Here is a 21,493-nt window from a genome sequence, read left to right as displayed (position 1 = left end):
ATATCAATTATATAAATCAAAACATAAAGGTTATTCCTGATTAATTTTTCGAATTATTTTATAAGTAAAGGCGTTAAGAAACCTTTGGTGACCCCACAATTTAAATGTCTATCGTAGGTATGTCGTGAACAGTGGTCGTTACAGACAAACGTTCACGTCAATTGTCCCAGTCAATGGATGAATTTAATGTGTCAATTAATGGCCACAGCCACACTGTTTTGAATTTCATTCTATTGTCAATTTTCTTATCGCGTTCTGTTTGCAAACATATTGCACCCTTCTTCGTGTTTTCTTTTGTCTATTATGTTCTCACATTATGTCATTTTATAAACTATCTGCTAACATATTGCACCCTATTGCACGTTCTATCCTACCTACTCTGTCAAGGCTTATCGCCTTTTGTCATACAATGCACGGTTGATTTGCTTTAGCATCTGAACTTAATGAAGGCTGTAGGTGTTTTTCTTCCGTTAATGGATGTATACCTCTATGGAAAACAGCGATAATGAATAAATAAATGTAGCTGGTTCTTTAATGAATTAATTCCTCGGTAACTGACTTGTAATTTCACTAGCGAAAGAAATCAAGTCAGATTTTTTCTTTTGTTCCCTCTTTTTCATGCATATATACTAATATAGATTTTTGTTTGATTGTGTTTGATCAATAAAATATGTCTTTTGTTATTGAAACGAAGATTCATTGCACTTTCATAACCTTTAAAAAAACGGAAATCAAAATGAAAAATTGAATATTATTTAAATCTCTTATTGGGACTCCAACAGTGAAATTATTTAATTGTCAGAAGGTTGAGCTTTGTATGAGCATGTCGAAGGCAGGTATATTATAAACTGTAATTAATTATGGATTAGCTCTATTGTGTAATATTTTGTTATTTTGGACATTTTTATCGGAGCGTGGAGAATTCATTGATTACTTTAACCAAACAATAGTGACCGTGTGTACGTTTCCATTAATTTAATCAGTTAATGACATCAGAGCGTAAATTAAAGGTTATATATATTTCAAATACACCAACTGTCTCATTTTGATAAAGAAAAGTGAAGAATAAAGTTTAAAGAGAATTATCGTATAAATGACTAAAAATGATATATTACGTATAAAGGAGAGTGAAGATGGAAAGAAAAATGAATTGGATAATCAGAATGACAACTCTGGAATATTACAAAACAATTGTGAGGAAAAAACAGAAAAGGAAACGAGGAAAATTAAGACTAAAAATCTGAAAAGGTGCTCTTCAACAGTTCAACCTCTTCCATTAGGGGAAAATAATGAAAGTTTTACAGCAGAAAATAGAAAAAAGGAAGAAAGTAAAACGCCTCTGAAATATTGTGTTTTTATTACAAACCATCCGTTTTTAACTTTTGGTGAGTTTATATTATTTGTTTTTATATTGACTTGAAAAACTGTTTTTTTTTGTAAAGACGGAATGAAAAATTACATCCAGCTTAATTTGATATTTACATTCTGTGAAACAAAATAAAAGTTAGAAAATGATTGAATACAACCATCTTTCAATCTATTGTTGGATTTTTTTCAATGTTCGAGAATAACATTAAAGTGATTCCAGTGTTCTAGGTACTTCTATATCTATGTGATATATACTTTTAACTTAATACCTCTATATACTAGTATTTATATTTTATATTTTGATGTGGTCTATATACCTTAAAATGTTACATATACACGTTAACTTTTGGCCGCAAATATTATTTCGAACAAAGTAAATATACGTCTTTCAAAAATCTTAAGATTGCCTTTCATATATATGTTTTAATTCAATATAAATCTAACGTTATCGGTTCACCCATGAAAAGGTCTGAATAGACATTTACGTTGTGGTTTTGACCCGTGGTTTATTTTTTACACTTGCAAGTATTGACGATCAACTACATGACTAGACAACCCTCCTTGATCCAGTTAATATGATTTTTAAATTTGTTTTATGTTGCTTTAAAAATGAATTTGAACAGTCCTACTTAAAAAAGTTTGCACAAAGACGTACCCATTCTTTTTAGATTCTTATAAATATATGAAACCCAATAAAAATAAAAATAGATTTGTATTAAAAAAATTATATGAAAATTATTTGAATGAATGAAATCGGTGTATGAAATCTATTCGAAAATTTAAACACAATTATAGCAGACAAGATATGATAGAAACATAATTTGAAGTTATTGAATTTCATATGTATACCCTTCTGCTATTTATAGTCACGATAACAATACAATGATTGAATGTTTTGTCCAATTTTTTTAAAAAGTGATGCATAATCAGATCTTATATATATAACATCAAAGGTCTTCATTTACAACTTGCACTTTCTAGTGTAATTTTGAACTTAATAATATCATACATCGTTTACAAATGTATAAGCACGTGGTCCCGGTTCTTGGCCATTCTCAGTGAATCTTATAGTAAAATTCTGCTGTTCATTTTTATAAATGTTGTGTTGTTCACTTGCTGCCTCGTCGATGTTAATAATGAGATAATCCATTTTTGAGTTAAAACCTTAGTTTTCGGCATTAGAAACAAACAATGTAGCGTGGCAAGGTCTTGGCTAGTTAAACGAACAAATCGTTCTCAAATTTTGTCAAAAAAGGGGGTCTAAGAAAATAAATGTGTTTAACTTATGTGCATACAATTGCTGTTGAAATACTCTCGTTCTTTCTCCAGCGTAAAACTCTATTTGAAAATTATCGATGGTTTCAAATCTGTCAATCTGTCTTTTATCCTGCTTTAAACTTATGAATGGATAGTATACCATAGTTGTGTATATTATCTTGTATCTATGCTTAATCATACATTTATTTCTGATATATTTCAAGATACAAAACTATACAAAGGACGTTTTCGCCTATACATTAAGACAGTAACCTAATTTTATATGATCAACCAGGACACATAATTTTTGGAAAAGGGGGAGGGGTCTCAAGTTTTAACATTGCATATTCAGCCCTAACTATATAATCTTTATTGCAAAATTACACCCATGAGGGTCAAGCAATACAATGAAACAATAATTTTATACTATACAATGCAATACAATGAAATACAATGTAATACGAAATAATACAATACAATATATGGAATAATAGAACATTAGAGTTCAATTATAAATGTATGTAAAAAAACACCATCATAACCTTGCCTGACACGGGTCTGACTCCCTCAGTTCTAAAGACTGTTTAATGAAGACTCCAATATGACAAACAAGTTCAGGGATGGGGTTTAGAATGTGTTTAAGTTTATTGAATGCATCAAGATGCTGAAATAATGGTACATAGTCTTTTAGATAAGCAAAAAGATTAGAACGCAAAGATATGTTAATGTCACAATACAAAAAGAAATGATATTCATCATCTAGGACTTCACATTTTTTACATAATCTTTGTGCTCTTGGAATGTTTCTGTACCTTCCTAATTCAATGCCTAGGGAATGATCACTTAGTCTAAATTTTGAGAGTAACTGCCTATGTGTAAAATTATTGCAATTTAAATATTCCTCAGACTGACAATTATTTTTTAATTTCCCATAAAGACAAAGTTTGGATGAGGAATCCATTTTTGAAAGTTTAATTAAAGTATTTTTTTTATATTCCTCTGAAACACACTTTTTTATATTACATTTTAACATGTTTTTTGATTGTTTAAAAGGTACATTATTATTAGAGTAATTTTCTGGGTTTATTTTCATTTCTTTAAAAAATTTATCTGCAAATGAGTACCAAGAATAAATTCCTTCTGAATGTAAATTTATGTTTGTTTGTAGAGATTCTTTAACCAGGGGATTAATATCATTACAATTTAGTCAGTACAAGATAAACCAAAGCAAATTGCGAATGAGCACGAAACATTGTTAATTGCTTTCAAAACAAAATAAAAATCGAATTAGATTTATTTCTGTCATTTCCCCCCAATGAACGGTTTTTGTTTGACGCCAGATGAACATGTACGTATGGAACATTTATTTTTAGCGAAAATAAACAAAGTTTACAGAAATGTTTTCCTATACACACAGATTTTTTTCTGTACACACCTTTATAGTTCTCGATAGTTTCTCAGCGTTTTACAACTACGTGTGTCTTGATGGAAAAAATTATAACGAAAGATTTTCCCATTAGATTTCAAATGTTGAAAATCTCACTATTTCTGAACTTAAATTGAACCTTTTATATTGTAAAGCGATAATAAATAGACAAGACTGTGAAAAGCATGACTTATATAAAGGAGCTACTAACACGTTAAATCTACTGGAATGACTTGTATTATTAATCTGCAATTTAACTTGTTCGATATTAAAAGTATATACAAAAACCGAAATCAAATCAAACAAAGACCCTATCAACATGCAATTTAAGATGATGAATAATAGTCCAAACATTGAATTTGAATAAGAATATTTAAATTACTCTTTAATATGTACGTTTTTCGTAAGATTAGAAGAAAACGAAATTGATTAAATGCAAATATAAATTACGAAGTTGTGTTTCTCTCAAGTGAAATCCTTTTAAAAATTACGACAGACCCTTGAAGTTGTCTCGTCAATCATCCGATAATTGAAGAAAAACCAAACAGACTTTCAGGAGTTGAGAGCATTCATATAGATCTATGGACTTACTTTCACAATAAGCTATATAGGATGATACTTATCGTAAAACGATATGAGTTTTCTGTACATAATGCAAAATATAAAGAGTGGTATTGGTCCAAGGATGTGACGGTATAGCAACCGTCAATCATCCGATAATTGAAGAAAAAATTTTTTAGGAGTTGAGAACATTCAATTAGATCTAGGGACTTACTTTCACAATAAGCTATATAGGATGATACTTATTGTAAAACGATATCAGTTGTCTATACATATGCAAAATATAAAGAGTGGTATTGGTCCAAGGATGTGACGCTATAGCAACCGTCAATCATCCGATAATTGAAGAAAAAAATCTTTAGGAGTTGAGAGCATTCAATTAGATCTAGGGACTTACTTTCACAATAAGCTATATAGGATGATACTTATCGTAAAACGATATGAGTTTTCTGTACATATGCAAAATATAAAGAGTGGTATTGGTCCAAGGATGTGACGGTATAGCAACCGTCAATCATCCGATAATTGAAGAAAAAAAATTTTAGGAGTTGAGAGCATTCAATTAGATCTAGGGACTTACTTTCACAATAAGCTATATAGGATGATACTTATTGTAAAACGATATCAGTTGTCTATACATATGCAAAATATAAAGAGTGGTATTGGTCCAAGGATGTGACGCTATAGCAACCGTCAATCATCCGATAATTGAAGAAAAAAATCTTTAGGAGTTGAGAACATTCAATTAGATCTAGAGACTTATATTCACTATTAGTATAATACTTATCGTAAGCGATATCAGTTTTCAAATATCTTTTTGTATTCTCCATATTTCTGTACATGTACATGTACCTCAGACATATACAAAATATGAAGATATGGTATTAGTCCAATTGACATGATGTTAGCAACCGATGTTTTGTAATCATTGTGATGCGTAGAATGAATAAACTAATGTTTCGTATCACTGCGAAGCATCTAAACGGTTTTATCAATAAATTCTTATAGTAAATTGCACCTTTGGGAGTATAATTTACAGAGTTGTAAGACTACTTGTACGTACTGGTTCTTTAGGATAGCCCCTGGTAAATGATACTTCGATTCAATACATCAATACAATATGTATACGTTGAAATTCAAATAAAATTCAAACAATCAGTGAATCTTCTACAATTTTAATCATAGCTATTGATTTTTGAGATATCTCAGAGTAATTTGAAAGATAGGTTTGAAGTTTTTGTGTATAAAAAAAATTGAAAGAACATTGAAACTGTAATCAATCCGACAGCGCAATCCTGCCCTCAGTTCACCTCACAGTTTCTCAGAAGTGATTTCATTTCATACGACAGAATTAAAGTTCTTTACACAGAAAGTACGAATCCAGAAAACTGTTGACTTTATCTATGCTATGTTGTGTGGTATGGGTTTTGTTCATTGTTGAAGGCTGTACTGTGATATATATAGATACTAACCGTCTACGTTATTTGGTCCCTGGTGGGGAGATGTCTAAATTCTTGATTTATGTGATATAACTAATGCATATAATAACACTTCACCAGGTTTGGCTACATTATGCAAAATAATTTGTTATTTCGAAGACCTTCTGTTTTGCAAGGATATAATTTAAACCTTAATCCGAAAATAAATATCATTGATCCGAAAGGCGATTAAAAGGGAAATGGCCCCAGAGTATACAGAAGTGACTTCTGGGTACATATGAAAGATTCAATTGAAAAAACACAATGACAAAATTTCAAAAGAAATAGAAAATATTACACAACTCCTTGACAAATTAGTAACTTAAAACGACAGATTTTGTTGATGATTTCATTCATGTAACCTTTAAAATCCATTTAATTGTTAACATAACTTCAAATGAACAATGCTTTAACATTTGATGTCATAATCTTTCTTACTTTAAATCATTATTTTATAAGTTATATTACATCATGAACATATATGCTGACATATACTGTTTCCATATTATATATATATATATATTGTACATTGTTGTAGACACAATGAAATAATATAAATTCAACAGTGCCAGCCCGAGGTGGGATTTTTTTATAGCCCTGATGCGACAGCGCTCATAGATGTGAACGTAAACACATTTTTTAAAACTCCTTTAATAATATAGTGTGAATTTTATTTTCTATAAATAGTGTGAAAAGAAAGTTACAAAACCAGGTTTAATCCACCATTTTCTACATTTGAAAATGCCTGTACCAAGTTCGGTATTTTTGTGATTTTACTTTTTACAAATTTCGAGGAATAATCTCCACATTTTGTGCATGTCTGCGTATCTATACATCCAAAGCTAAGTATTTATACATTCGAAGCTGTTGAGCAAGCCTCAAAATCATAACGGACGAGTTTGCGTATCAACACACAGTCAGAAATCTAAGTATTTAATTTACTTCATTAGAAGCTGTCGAGTAAGCATCAATTCGGACGGGGTTGCGTATTTACATATCCAAACCTAAGTATTTATACATTCGAAACTGTCAAGCAGGCATCAACTCGTTATGTTATCATTTTCTTTACGGACGGGGTTGCAATTTATACATTCGAAATTGCCAAGTAAGCATCATTTTCGTTACGGTTTTTTTTTGCATATTTATACATATTAGCTAAGTACGTAAACACACAAATCTACAAAGCATGAATTTAGTATGAACAGTTAAATATCATTATCATTACATATGGGATGCGTTTTTATATACAACATTTGCGTATCTATGCATCCAAATCTACCAATCAACCCTTATAGGAATAGACGTTCCTTTTCTCCACATCATCCAAAATTTTTCATTGTTTTGCTGAATTTGAATATTAGTACACGAAAATGCAATTTGTGTGAAATGAACCGAAACAAACGACCAGAACAGTAATATAAACAGGACACCTTATCAATGCAAGTAGTTAAGCCTTGAAAAGTACATGAATTGAACAAAATCAATTTTATTGAAGGTATTTATGAGACCGTGAACTATATTGCTTAAATGAAGAAAAATATTGGCGATATGATTATATTATGACCTAGGTCATAAAACTGAATGAATTGAAAACATTTCATTTCAGTTGGAACATTTCTTATTTCGGTGATACAGATAACTTAATCAGCCTTCAATTCTAAATAAACAAGGCAAAGATTGTTGACAAGTATACATAAAAGGAAACCAATAAAGTCAACAAATTTTAGGACAAACCTTTCTGATATACATTAAACAAATTTTATAATGTTTGTTACTAACACATTCAAAAGAAGGAAAGGTATATTGAATAAGGTTGAATAATTATACTGAAGATCGATAAACTTCCGCACGTTGAATTTAGGATTGGGTTTATTGAGGATAATATATTTTCTAACCCGAAAAAATCGCTCGCTGATCTACGAGGACTTCGAAATAGAAGAGATCGACTTGGGGGAGGGACTGAATTGAATAGTCGGGTTATATGTTTTCAAACCTATTTCCATTCAGTGCTATTTGTGTGTTCTCGTAAAAAAAAGAAGGAATGTTTGAAGTTCAATTTCAATTTGAAAATCAGAAATTTGCACTGAAGTATTTTTTTATCTCCAAAAAGTTCATTTTACGCAATTCATAGATTACATAATGTATTTTGTAAAGTAAGCAAACACGTAATTGAATGTCAGGCTAATAAGTCTAATGTCCTATTAACATTTAAAGAATGTTTTTTTATTTGAAATATCAATAATACTGTCTGATCTTTGAATTTAAGGGTAAACAGTATCATTTATCTAGACATACATCTGAAATCATTCCAATTCCCTTATTATACTTAAGCCAGAAAAAAAACGATACCACGGCAACTTTTATGAGGTGAAAAGTCGTTCGTAGTAGTCAAATATCTGAAGGCTGGACAATTTCAAATTATGCATATATAAACATAGTTACCATGAATAATCACAGGAAAAATGTTCCCTTATTCGATAAAAGGGGACACAGAGGTGACGCTAGTGAAACACAAACACAACAAAACAATCAAACACTCATTTGTCGCTGTTATGGTGCAAACTGATTTTCAAAAAATTGGATATCAAAAACATTATTGTGCGATGTAAGAAATAACAAAACAGAAAACAAAATGGACTCCGATCCTTAAAAACTAATCACAGACACATACTCAGTAATTTAAGCACATTAGATTTGTGTTAAGATTCAAATGACGCGATTTTAGGCATATATGTATAACTAAACTTCATTTAATATTGTCCTCTGCCATTGTACCTCATCAAATTGCTTTTTGTTTGCCATTGTGCTAAATAACCTTGTTAGATTATTTCTATTTCTATTACAGCTGTAACCCTTGTTTTGCATACTTCAATCATTCTGGTAACGATACTTCTGATGATTCAAGGACATACAGTCTTTCCAATTGAGTTCGAAGAACTTCCTTTAATACTATATACAGATGTCGACCGAGTGAAGGACCTTGCTTGGAGGGATTCTATGAAATACCCGTTTAGAGTGTATCGCCGTATAGTTGGAGTGACAATACCCACGTGGTACAATGGCGAAATCGGCGATACGTTAGAAATTATAGTTGAAGGCAACGATGTGTTCTCTGCGACATATTTGGAATTATTGAGTCAGACAGAAAATAGATTGTTTAATTTCCAAGATTTTCAATCAGATTACTGTGTAATAAACGGACAAGGTACATGCGAAAAACCTATATCAGTTCTCCGTCTTTTTGACGGAACATATAAAGATGCTGATCCAGTTTTCGACTCGCCATCGTTTGTTAATGCGTCCAGTGTGATATGCAAAGCAACGCAAACAAATGAAACAAAAGAGTTCATTCAGTTAGTTTTACAAAAGGATTACGACCCCTGTGACCTTGGGAAAACATCGTCTAAAACGAGATTCTTTATGTTTTTTGGGTGGCCATTAGTAGGTTATAATGATGACCAAAAACTGTCTGACTACCAGGTCCAAAAACTTAGACCGGAAATAGAAAATATTCGAGATAACTTGCTGGACGGGCATATGGATCTGTATTATATGAGTATAAAATTGTTTGAATATGACGTAAAAAAACAAGCGTTTGCTGATATGAAATTAGCCATTGGAAGTTTTGCTTTCATTTTTGTGTTCATGTTGTTCCAAACCGGATCCTTTTGGATAACATCTTTTGGAATTTTAAGTATTATAACAAGTTTTTTACTGACAAATCTAATATACAGATTTGCCTTTAAATACGAGTATTTTGGATTTTTCCATATTATTTCTATTTTTATTATTCTTGGAATAGGTGCTGATGATGTTTTTATATTCTATGATACTTGGAGATTATCGGGAAACACGGAATACACGTCGAAAGCCCATCGTCTTTCAGATTGCTACAGGAAAGCAGCAAAAACAACTTTTGTCACATCGCTTACTACAATGGCGGCGTTTTTAGTCAGCGCTCCGTCACCTTTACTTCCGGTTTCGTCATTCGGATTATTCTCTGGCATGCTTGTTGGCGTTAACTACTTGTTTGATCTCATTTGCTTCCCAGTTGTGATACTAGTCTATTCCGAAGCAATTAAACCTATGTTTGATAAATGTGTTTCATTTTTCCCATGCTGTCGATCGGAAGATCTTAAATCCGAAAGAACCATTAGTCAAGAGTCTTTAATAATAACCCACCGGAGAAGCAGATTGTATTCTAAAAATATAGGCATGTATAATCCAGATCTGCCGAAATTCAATAAAATGTTCAAAAGAAAAATGGAAATAAATGAAGAAGAAGAATCAACAAGTCAGACAGACGAAACAAAAGAAAAGAAAAATTTTGAAGATCGGAATAAAGTAGTTTTGTTTCTAAAAAATGGATTCTATGATTTCATGACAAGGCGCTCGGTTAAAATTATTGTACCACTAGTCTTTTTTGGAACCTCTATCTTCTTTATATACAACGCAACTACATTAGAACCAGATAGCAACCAGGTAATTGATTTAATTTAATGTTTCTATTTTTATTTGAACACGGATTACCAACAGTCCACTAATTGCAATAGGATCTTCTCAACAAAATGCAAGACAGACATACAAGACGAAGACAATTCATGTAACGAAACAGCACAACAGACAGTCTGAGTCACACATTCACACAAGTACTCGGCAAAATTCGCTACTTAAGAAAAACAACTTAATTGGCATAAGTATGCTTATCTAAGTTTAAGCTTTTAAAGTATTTGCATCTCTTGAATTTCTAAATGTTAGCATGTAGCTATTGTCGGTTTGCTTTACCCTGAAAACTTTGGTGAAAATAGTCGTTTATCTAGTACTTTTGTGGGCAAATGTACAACACACACTTTTGACCCCTTTATTTTGTTCATGTTTGGTATCGTACAGCCTATCAAGACGCAAAGAAAGTAAGTATAACTAAATCTAACATGAATAAGGTACTATCAATAAATAGATGAGATTTATAAATGAAACAATACGAATGAAAATACACAATGTAATACTGGTACGTTCAAACCGTAATACTGTCTCAATATGATAACATACATGTTAAATCTAGAAGAAAAACAAAATAAAACAAATTAATACATAATGAACGAATTTTTGAAATGCAAATAGGAACTTATTTTTATTCTTGCTTGCAGGTAGAAATTTACAGAAGTTCCCATAACTATGGAAAAGCATACAAAAACCATTATTATGGATTCCAAAGAAATTTTGAAGAAGAGGATACCCGTATTCGTTTGTCATGGGGAGTGAAACCACAAAACATGGACAGTTGTAATTTAAAATCTAGAGACTATTGTGTCGGGGTAACTGAATGGGATGAAAGCTTTGATGCTTCATCAGAAGAAGCACAAATTGCACTCATGGTAAGCCCTTTACCATTGCTTTAATTTTTTTAAAGCAAAGATTATACCGATTCTTCTATCTAATTTTCTTAAAAGAACTCGTCCTTTGGTGTCATGTGATATTATTTGTAGACTTTCTCGGTTGGTTCTGTGGATGTCTGTTTGTTTTGTTCACGCATCGGTGACAATATAATGGAATTTGATGCGACTGTCATACAAGTGAGAGGTTAAGCTAGCTATAAAACCAGGTTCAAGCCACCATTTTCTACATTTGAAAATGCCTGTACCAAGTCAGGAATATGACAGTTCTTGTCCATTCGTTTTTGATGCGTTTTGTTATTTGGTTTTGCCATGTGATTTTGGACTTTCCGAGTTGATTTTCCTCTGAGTTCGATATTTTTGTGATTTTACTTTTTTCAAAAGTTTCATCTCCAATATATGAACTTCATTAATTGTTGTCTCTTAGATTTTAAGGTGAGATTACTTAATCTGGAATGAACCGTCAAACAAATGGGATCTGATGGATTTTGCAAATGGAAGATTATAGGTTTTTATTGTATTGTTACTTTAACATTGTAGTCACATTATAATATACATACACGAATAATGTAAAATCTTATTTGTTTCAGAATGTATGCACCAGATTAGAAAATTTAACTGATTCAGAGATCTCTGCATACAAGATAAAGAGAAATCCTGTTACCAACGAACCAGAAATAGCTTGTTTTATGTCAGCATTATATAAATATTATCAGGTAAAAAGGATTCGAAAGTTTATTGCTGTGGCCTTATTTGACATAAGATTTTAAAATGAATGTTTCGTCGGTTATTTTGTCATATAAGCATACAGAATGCTTCTATGGACGATACTTGTTCATTACATAATATATTGATATAATCAAATTTTTGTTGAAAAAAAGTGTAAGTTTCTGTAACTTGACTTGTGGTAAATCTTAGTACACATAAAATGCATAAAAGAATGTATTTTTAAATCAAATTTATTTGGAATAATATGATAATCTAAATTAAATGATAATAAAGTTCACAATTGGCATCTAAAATAAATTAAAAAAGCACAGCCATATCAATTTGAAACTTCAAATAAGTTTTCTTTACCGTTTTAAATTTCTTAGTTTTCATTTTTATGCTCCATTTATGAGCATTATGTGTTATGGTCTGTGCGTATGTCCGTTCGTTCGTTCGTTCGTTCGTTCGTTCGTTCGTTCGTTCGTTTGTTCGTTCGTTCGTCCGTTCGTCCGTCTTTTCCGCTTCATGTTAAAGTTTTTGGTCATGGTAGTTTTTGATGAAGTTGAAGTCCAATCAACATGAAACTCAGTAAACATGTTCCCTATGATATGATCAATTTAAATGCCAAATTAGAAATTTTATCCCATTCCACGGTCCACTGAATATAGAAAATAATAGTGCGGATAGGGCATCCGTGTACTTGGGACACATTCTTGTTTCTAGATTTATCTAAATGTTTCCAAGAGTTACGTGACTTCTCTTATCATCGTCTAGATTGCTGACTCTATATCCTATTGAAGTCTAATTTTCAATTTTGATTACTTTGGATTTTGTTAGAATTAAAGAAGTAAATTTATCATTCGGCACTGTTCTAATTGCTATTCTGTATCCTTACAGGCCGCATAAAGTTAAAAAATGTTCAACGATAACTTTTATCTTTTTTTATCCCTCAGAAATTGGCAAGTACCGTAACATCAGTTAATCTGACAGTGCCATTTCCGTTTACAAAATCTTATGTTGAAATGTTCATGCAGTACAACAGCCATATCTATGACGTTTCCAGTCTTCCAGCTGACTTCGACAGACATTTAGAGGTAAGCTTACATATATACATATACGCTAAATTGAAAATGGCATTGCCAAAAACTATAATGTTATGGATTTTCTCGCTTTATTTAAGACTCATTTGTGACCTTCGGCTGTTATCGGCTCTTTGGTCGGGTTGTTGTTTCTATGACATATTCCCAACTTTCATTCTCAATTTTACTGCAGTTTTTATTAGTTTTTAATGTGAATACAAAAAAATATGATCAAAGAAACTCCGTGTTGAATGACGAATAAAACCGCATTTTATAAATTTGCATTAATTCCTTTCTGATAATATAACCATTGTCATTCACTACCACATATTTTCTATAATTATTGCTTTTATTGCATTTTTATTGTATTTCTGTTATTCTCTAGTTGTTTGCTTTAGACCCTTTCATAATTATTGCAGCTTTACTAAATAGGGAGCATATTTTCATTTATATTTAATGGTGGTGAAAGGTCTTTGAAACAGTTGCTTTGAAACATCATGCATAATTATGTTTTCCCGTAGTTTCTTACTTCAATCGTCAGATTAATCTCAGAAATATTTAAATCAATAAGCAGTAAGGCTATTTAATAAATTATTGTTATGCTTAATTCAAAATAGTTTCTGATGCCTTCTTGTGGATTTCATACTACGGTATTATGACAGAGCTACTGGCTTGTAAAAAGAGAATTGGTTCAATCGAACTCAAGATTGATGAACACGTTGAAATATATTTTTAACGGTTTTTACTTTTACGTTATGTTGCTGTTTTCGTCTGGATATTCATCATTTTCATTGTATATCAAAAGTATGCTTTGTAATCTATCTTTTAACTTTTATATCCACTTTGTTTTTTCTCGATTCCCCGAGTGACTTGTTAAAAGAAATATATCCAGCAACCTTCGTAGACGCATTTATATATTTAGTTTTTTTTTTAAAAGGCAGTGTGTCCATCCGTAAGCACGACTTCAATCAAAGTTTTAATCTCAAAACCATTTAAATCAATAACACTTCAAAATGCGATTATGCGTAATACCAAAACATAAGGACGGCAGTCAGATTATAGGTAAACTAATAGAACGAAACACAGATTTTGACCTCATTTTCAACATGCATTTACTTTTTGAACGCTCATCATGTAGTATTTAGTTGCACCAAGGCTGCTTTCTCCACATGTATTTTCTTCTTTAACATGTGCTATATGGTATTAGACCAATGTCAATAAATAGAAACCTTGAACTAATACCAGAGCAGCATTCATTATTGACTTTGCTGTAGGTTGTGAGTTCTTTAGTATATCGTTGAAAACCTTCAAGTAACCTTCAAGTAACCTTCAAGAAAAAGAAAAGGAATAAAGTGCTGTTTCATTGATCTATTGGTTATTTTTACACATATCATTATAGAGGGGGGATAGGACCTTTTTGGGACTCCGGGATCGGGTGTTTTTAAGCTCGGGATTTCGGGATTGACCCTTTCGGGATCCCGGAATCCTTTTTTCGGATTTCGGGACGTCAGGATTTCGTTTTTTAAGTCCGGGATCTCGGGATCAGGACCCCTCCTTTCCCCCCTCATTATATTTTTTTCTTATATAGATTAATCTAAATATTTCCTCCCTTCAAATTGATGCGCACTTAGTTCTGTAAAATGAAACAATATTATTTTTACCTTTCAGATTTTGATATCTTACTGGTTGACCAATGGGTACACGGCAATACCCACAAATGACTTTTGGTTGTATAATCCTTTGATTGGAGAAAAGAAAGTGTCTGGTGTGACGAGAGTATACAACAATCATCCAGCATATGGTAGGTTATCATACTAAAAAGTGTGAAATATTCGCGAAGGTTGTTTTTTTCTTGCGAATTTCACAATTTAGATGAAAACACGGAAAATATCAGTTTTGGATGTGGACATTCTTACCTCACTTACCCAAAATTACTGATTGGGGGTGGGGAGAATGGAATCAGCTTATTTATTTCTATTGCTATCAATCAAAGGAATCTTTCCGTATGCAAAACATGCACTTGTTTCTCTGTCTCAGAATTCAATGGAGAAAAAAATGTGTCAGTAAAATGTGACATATATTTTATGGTCAAAACATCTCAATTTAAAACTAGATATGATGTCATGATATTGTAACAATAACATCAGCCATTGGAATTTCTATCTCCAAATTGATGAGGTGTGTATCATTATGACAAAACCCGAGGATTCCGCGAGGACATTAAGACATAAAGTAGAACGTAATGATGTCAGATCTTTGTAAGCAAAGCGAGGACACAGGATCTACCTACATTGTCTGTTGCTTTCAATTGATTTTCAATAAATATGTATTTTAGGTATGGTGTATGGTACATCGCTCAAGGTAATAGGAATAGAAATAAACACAACAATGAGCTATTTTACGCTTGGATATCCAGAGGGCAAACCAGTGCACCAATTGTGGGAAAATCTAATCAACGAAGAGGTATGTCAGAATCTTTTGACATTTGTCTGTGATCTTAGCATCTTAAAACAAGAATGTTTCCAAAGTAAACGGATGCCCCACTCGCACTATCATTTTCTTTGTTCAGTGGACCGTGAAATTGGGGTAAAAACTATAACTTGGCATTAAAATTGGAAAGATCATATCATGTAGGGAACATGTGTACCTAGTTCCAAGTTGATTGGACTTCAACATGATCAAAAACTACCTTGACCAAAAACTTTAACCTGAAGCGGGACAAACGGACGAACGAACGAACGAACGGACGTACAGACCAGAAAACATAATGCCTCTCTACTATCGTAGGTGGGGCATAAAAATGAATATACAATTTTTACAATACTGGTAATTTTCAGTTGAAATATGGCAATTTTTTGGAGAAAACAAGAAGGACAGGCCCCATCATCATCAAAAGTGAAAGGATGCAAAAAGAATCATAACTTATTATAAAACAAGAATGTGTCCCCAGTACACGGATGCCCCATCCACACTATCATTTTCTATGTTCAGTGGACCGTGAAAATGGGGGAAAATCTCAATTTGGCATTAAAATTAGAAAGATCATATCATAGGAAACATGTGTACTAAGTTTCAAGTTGATTGGACTTCAACTTCATCAAAAACTACCACGACCAAAAACTTTAACCAAAACTTTAACCTGAAGCGGGACGCACGGACGGTACGACGAACGAACGGACGAACGTACGGACGAACGGACGGACGCAAAAACCAGAAAACATATTGCCCATAAATGGGGCATAACAATATCTAAAGATTGGGTAGCAAGAACCTCATTTGAAAGCACAACCGCATAATTGATTAAATTTAGAGATATAAAAAGGACCAAACAGTATGTTCTACGCTATATGTAGCGGCATAGTCTTGAGACATACACAAAGTTAAGTAAGCACGACAATGAGATAAAAAAAAAAGCCAGCAAAAATACCCAAACGTAGCAAAATCTCAGAAATATAGAAGAATAAGATTTGATTATGATTATTTATCTTATATGTTATAAACTTCTAGGAGAATATAATTAGTTAAAAGCGAACACATCGAAACAGTGTGTATTCAATATTAGGTCCGTTTAGGGGTTGGGGCGTATTTTAAATACACGATTAGCACCATGCAGTTTGCAGTTGTAACAAGAGTCGGGTTCCTTTAAAAAAAAAACACGATTTTGTTCTCACGTTAACATACTTTGTGAACATATTTACTCGTATATGTAATTATATTGTTTCAAGCTTTGACTTTCACCATAACAACAAATGAAAATATTTATTTCGTTTTATTTTAGCAACTACGTCTAAATTCCATAGATTAGATAGTCGGTAATACAGTTACACATGGTGCTGGTAACCTAATACGATATTTAAATGGGTTAATTACTATCGTTTAAATCGTATTAGGTCACTAGCACAATGTGTTACTTATATTATAATACTTACAAACACGTAGTTAAAAGACTAGACAATTAGCAGATAAGTCAATCAAATTTTGGTCTCATTGGTACCCATCCAATAGCTTTACATTAAGAACAAAGAAAACAAAAAAATATTTTTGCTGTTCCAATTTTTAACCTTTGAAATAGAATGAAATCAAAAATTATATTCCAGAGAACAGTTTTTGCAATTATGACTAGATAATTATATTATTCCATAATGGAGAAGATTCTTCTCATATATGTTATGATGGTATGATACTAAACCCCTAACGGGAAGGATTGTGCCTGATGTTCATATGATGAAATCATAATCTTTCAGTCAGTTTAATTGAAGTCTGGAGCTGGCATGTCAGTTAACTGCTAGTAGTCTGTTGTTATTTATGTATTATTGTCATTTTGTTTATTTTCTTTGGTTACATCTTCTGACATCAGACTCGGACTTCTCTTGGACTGAATTTTAATGTGCGTATTGTTATGCGTTTACTTTTCTACATTAACTAGAGGTATAGGGGGAGGGTTGAGATCTCACAAACATGTTTAACCCCGCCGCATTTTTGCGACTGTCCCAAGTCAGGAGCCTCTGGCCTTTGTTAGTCTTGTAATATTTTAATTTTAGTTTCTTGTGTACAATTTGGAAATTAGTATGGCGTTCATTATCACTGAACTAGTATATATTTATTTAGGGGCCAGCTGAAGAACGCCTCCGGGTGCGGGAATTTCTCGCTACATTGAAGACCTGTTGGTGACCTTCTGCTGTTGTTTTTTTTTCTATGGTCGGGTTGTTGTCTCTTTGGCACATTCCCCATTCCCCATTTCCATTCTCAATTTTATGAACTTCAAATGATGTAGAATCAACAAAACATAGCAAACCTTGAAGAATTTAGCTTTGTAACACACTTTTTGTACTTGAAATTTAAGCAAATAAGACAACTCCACATTAAGGATGTTAAAAGAGAGACGAAAGATACCAAAGGGACATTCAAATTTATTTATAAGTCGAAAATAAATTAACAACGCCATGGCTTAAAAAGAAAGAGACAAACAAACAAACGCACACACCACAATATAGAAAACTAAAGACTCGTCGACATGAACCCTACAAAAAAATGAGGGGTGATCTCGACAGCTGCTCCGAAAGGGTAAGCAGATCCTGATTCACATGTGACATCCGTCGTGCCACTTTAAGAGAACGTATAACTGTATTCCTGTGAATTTCTTGCATGTTGTAAATATCCGTAGATTATAAACTGTTTATATAATTCTTATTACTATTTTAGGTTGAAAAGATGCCAGATTCATTGAAGAGTGGTTTTCAGTCTACCTACAACACGTGGCATTGGATAAAGGTTCAAGAGGTACCACATAGTTTAGGTTTAGAATCACCGTTTACACCACACTTTTCTTTATCAAGCTAAAATTGTATGATGTAAAGCTTAAACATTTTTATACGAAATCTGTATGTTTTAATTATTCAAGTGGAGAAATTTAGACATATATTTTAATCTTCTACAGACTAACCTTTTTGTTTATGGATTCAAGTGAAATAAGTTTATAAGAATAAAAATATTTACAAGGATCAAAATTAAAAAAAAAAAAAAAATGGCTGTTTACGTTAAACATTTCTATATTTTTTTTTTTAAATTTCAGACATTAGTCAAGTCAGCTATACTCGGATTGGTCGTTGGAATAACAGTCGCATTCCCAATTTTAGCATTGACTACATTGAATGTGGTAATTGGTTTCTTGGCTACAGTGTGTATCGGTCTTGTTACAACTATTGTAGTCGGTATTATCCCATTGGCGGGTTGGAAATTAGGGGTAAGTTTGTAGGAGTATTGTTGCTACAGTATTATAGTACCTATTGGTTATGGCTTTTTTTATTACATCATTGTCTTGTGCTAAAGGATGGATAGAACATTCAGGTTAAAACTTTTTGCACAACAAATGTCATGGTAATCATCACATGTAATGAAATGTCTTTTTTTTAAATGATGTCTTTCCTTAAACCTGCTGTTTAAAATTTAAAAAAAATATGTATAGAAAGTTGTCTCATTTGCAATCATGCCAAATCTTCTTATTTGTATATAGTATCATTTTCGTAACAGAGTGGACAACCGCAATACTTATGTTGGTAATAATACTGAATGATTTACCTTTAACTTGTTTTTGATCGACTATCGATAACAGTGAGTTTATGCTCACTCAGTCTGTCAGGTCTTGTCCAAGCTGTTATGACAATGATTCTAACAAAAATTTGTTAGCACATTTCATGTACAATAAATTTTATTTTTACATCTTCTATTGTGTCTATAACCAGATACTTGCTTCGCACGTTTATAAAAAAAGTATTCTTAAATTGTTATATTCTTTTTTTTCAGATTTTAGAGTCGTTAAATCTTGCATTGGTTGTTGGACTATCTGTTGATTATGTTGTTCATCTCGCAGAAGCTTATCGAACATCACCGTATTCGACACGTGACGGTCGTGTCAAGAGCATGCTTGAGAGTATGGGTCTTTCCGTACTCTCTGGAGCTATTACAACATTTGGTGCTGCCATTTTTCTCTTGTTTGCTCAAATTAAGTTCTTACACGAGTTTGGAATATTTGTTATGAGTACTGTTGGTATTTCTTTGCTGTTTGCGTTTTTATTTTTTACAACATTTATGGCATTATGTGGACCGGAAGGTGATACAGGTTCGATTCCTGCATTAGTCAAGCAGATAAAAGCTAAATGTACGAAAAAGAAAGAAAATGATGAAAAGGACAAAAGCAAGTGTTCTGCATAAGTATTGTGTTGCATAACAGTACACATTACACGTGTTCAGTTTTATTATATTTATTAATTTAAATGTTTGTTATTTGTTTTGTTAATATTATTAAATTTTACACTTTTTTTTAAATGTTTTAAATCTGTTTGTCTTTAGTTAACTTGTGAAATGCTAACCTTTGCACACTACAAACATATTAAACAGTTTAATCCAGGATTAACTTATTTTCCAAATCACTCTATCTAACAATTGTCTAATATGTGCATATTTGATAATCTGAAAAATCATGTATTAACATAATCTGTACAGCACGTTTTGAAAATATAAATGAGGATCTGAATGGGGTTTAAATAGAAAAATAAAAGACGAAAGGTGCAGAATAAATGGCTCAAAATATAAAGAGAAAACTGTGGTGCCTAAATATAGAACACAAAAAACTAAAGGGATAAGGGTCAAAATCAGTAAAGAATAGAGAAAATAGTCTTAAAAGTAAAAAAAAAAACAATAAAGAAGTTGAGACCCCAAATCCAGACTTTCATACTTGGAGTAACAAATGTTAATTAATGCAACAATCACAGAACAATACACTTGGCTTACTTTTACTGGTAGAGATCTTGAGAGAAAAAAATTAAGTTTCATTGTTATGTGAACTCTACATTCAATAGACTCCTTCAAGTGTAGGAAGATTGATGGTAGTAAAATATTATCAAGATAAATAGCAATGAGACAGCTAACTACTACCCGACTATTCGGAAAAAAAACCCAATATAACAGGACGAAAACCCATGCCACCAAACAGTCTTAAAAAGTAGTCACTTTTGTAAATATATAAAGCTCTAAAACGTTGAAGTGGTAAATAAGAAAAAAGACCCTGTAATCAACTCAATGTCAGAAAAAAATAAAATGGTATATAAGACAACTACTGACATGATTCCTTGGAAAGAAAATGTAGAAACACTGAACTACTTGTTTTTAAAAGTCTAATAAAAAAAGTTTTAACATAGACAAATGAAATAGCGCCATCAAAATCAACAAAAAACGCTAAAATTCGAAGATTAATACAAAAGGCTGTAACCAACCATTCAAAAAAGACATTTTCGTTAAAAAATAGCATGATGCAGATGAAACAAATTTTAGAAAATAATTTCAAAACCTCCTACAAAGCTCTGATTCCTATCCCGGCGTGGATGAAAACAAAAGTTTTTTGGGTTTATAGGCTCTTCGAATTCTTAATAGAATTCGGATTTTCAAATATTTTGGCCTCCGTCATCATTTAAGAGACATTTATGGTTGGATAAATATCCAAGATATGCAGAATTATTGACCGAAACAGAAACACATCATAATCACCCGGCTTAAAAATTGAATACCTGACGCGTTTTGTCTATAAAACAACTCGCCGGTGATTCTCGGTTAAAAAGTTAAAATAGCCATTCAAAGCACGAAGCTGAAGAGCACCGAGGACCCACCATTCCGTTAGGTTTTGCCAAATACAGTTAAGATAATATAGTCTTGTGGTTAGAAAATCAT

General features: G+C 32.1%; 1 protein-coding gene across 1 annotated transcript; it reads left to right on the top strand.

Moving 5' to 3' along the window:
* Positions 1–797: 797 nt before the first annotated feature.
* LOC139516146 (protein dispatched homolog 1-like) lies at positions 798–20,088 on the top strand. The gene is made up of 10 exons (XM_071306032.1): positions 798–1,385; positions 8,936–10,572; positions 11,238–11,465; positions 12,074–12,199; positions 13,145–13,285; positions 14,939–15,071; positions 15,606–15,733; positions 18,473–18,550; positions 18,843–19,013; positions 19,574–20,088. Exons 1-10 carry the CDS (start codon positions 1,094–1,096, stop codon positions 19,979–19,981), a joined length of 3,342 nt encoding a protein of 1,113 aa, XP_071162133.1. The 5' UTR covers positions 798–1,093; the 3' UTR covers positions 19,982–20,088.
* Positions 20,089–21,493: the final 1,405 nt, after the last annotated feature.

This window comes from Mytilus edulis, chromosome 3 (assembly GCF_963676685.1).
Source record: "Mytilus edulis chromosome 3, xbMytEdul2.2, whole genome shotgun sequence".
Lineage (NCBI taxonomy): Eukaryota > Metazoa > Mollusca > Bivalvia > Mytilida > Mytilidae > Mytilus > Mytilus edulis.
Note: the sequence above shows the minus strand (reverse complement) of the source record. Positions and strands in the feature narration are given on the sequence as shown.

What these genes read in the sequence shown, in the direction of transcription:
- LOC139516146 (XM_071306032.1), top strand. Translation starts at nt 1,094, where the DNA reads ATGACTAAAAATGATATATTACGTATAAAGGAGAGTGAAGATGGAAAG. An exon ending in TAGAACCAGATAGCAACCAG is followed by an intron (nt 10,573 to 11,237) that starts GTAATTGATTTA and finishes TCTTGCTTGCAG; the next exon opens with GTAGAAATTTACAGAAGTTC. An exon ending in ACTTCGACAGACATTTAGAG is followed by an intron (nt 13,286 to 14,938) that starts GTAAGCTTACAT and finishes TTTACCTTTCAG; the next exon opens with ATTTTGATATCTTACTGGTT.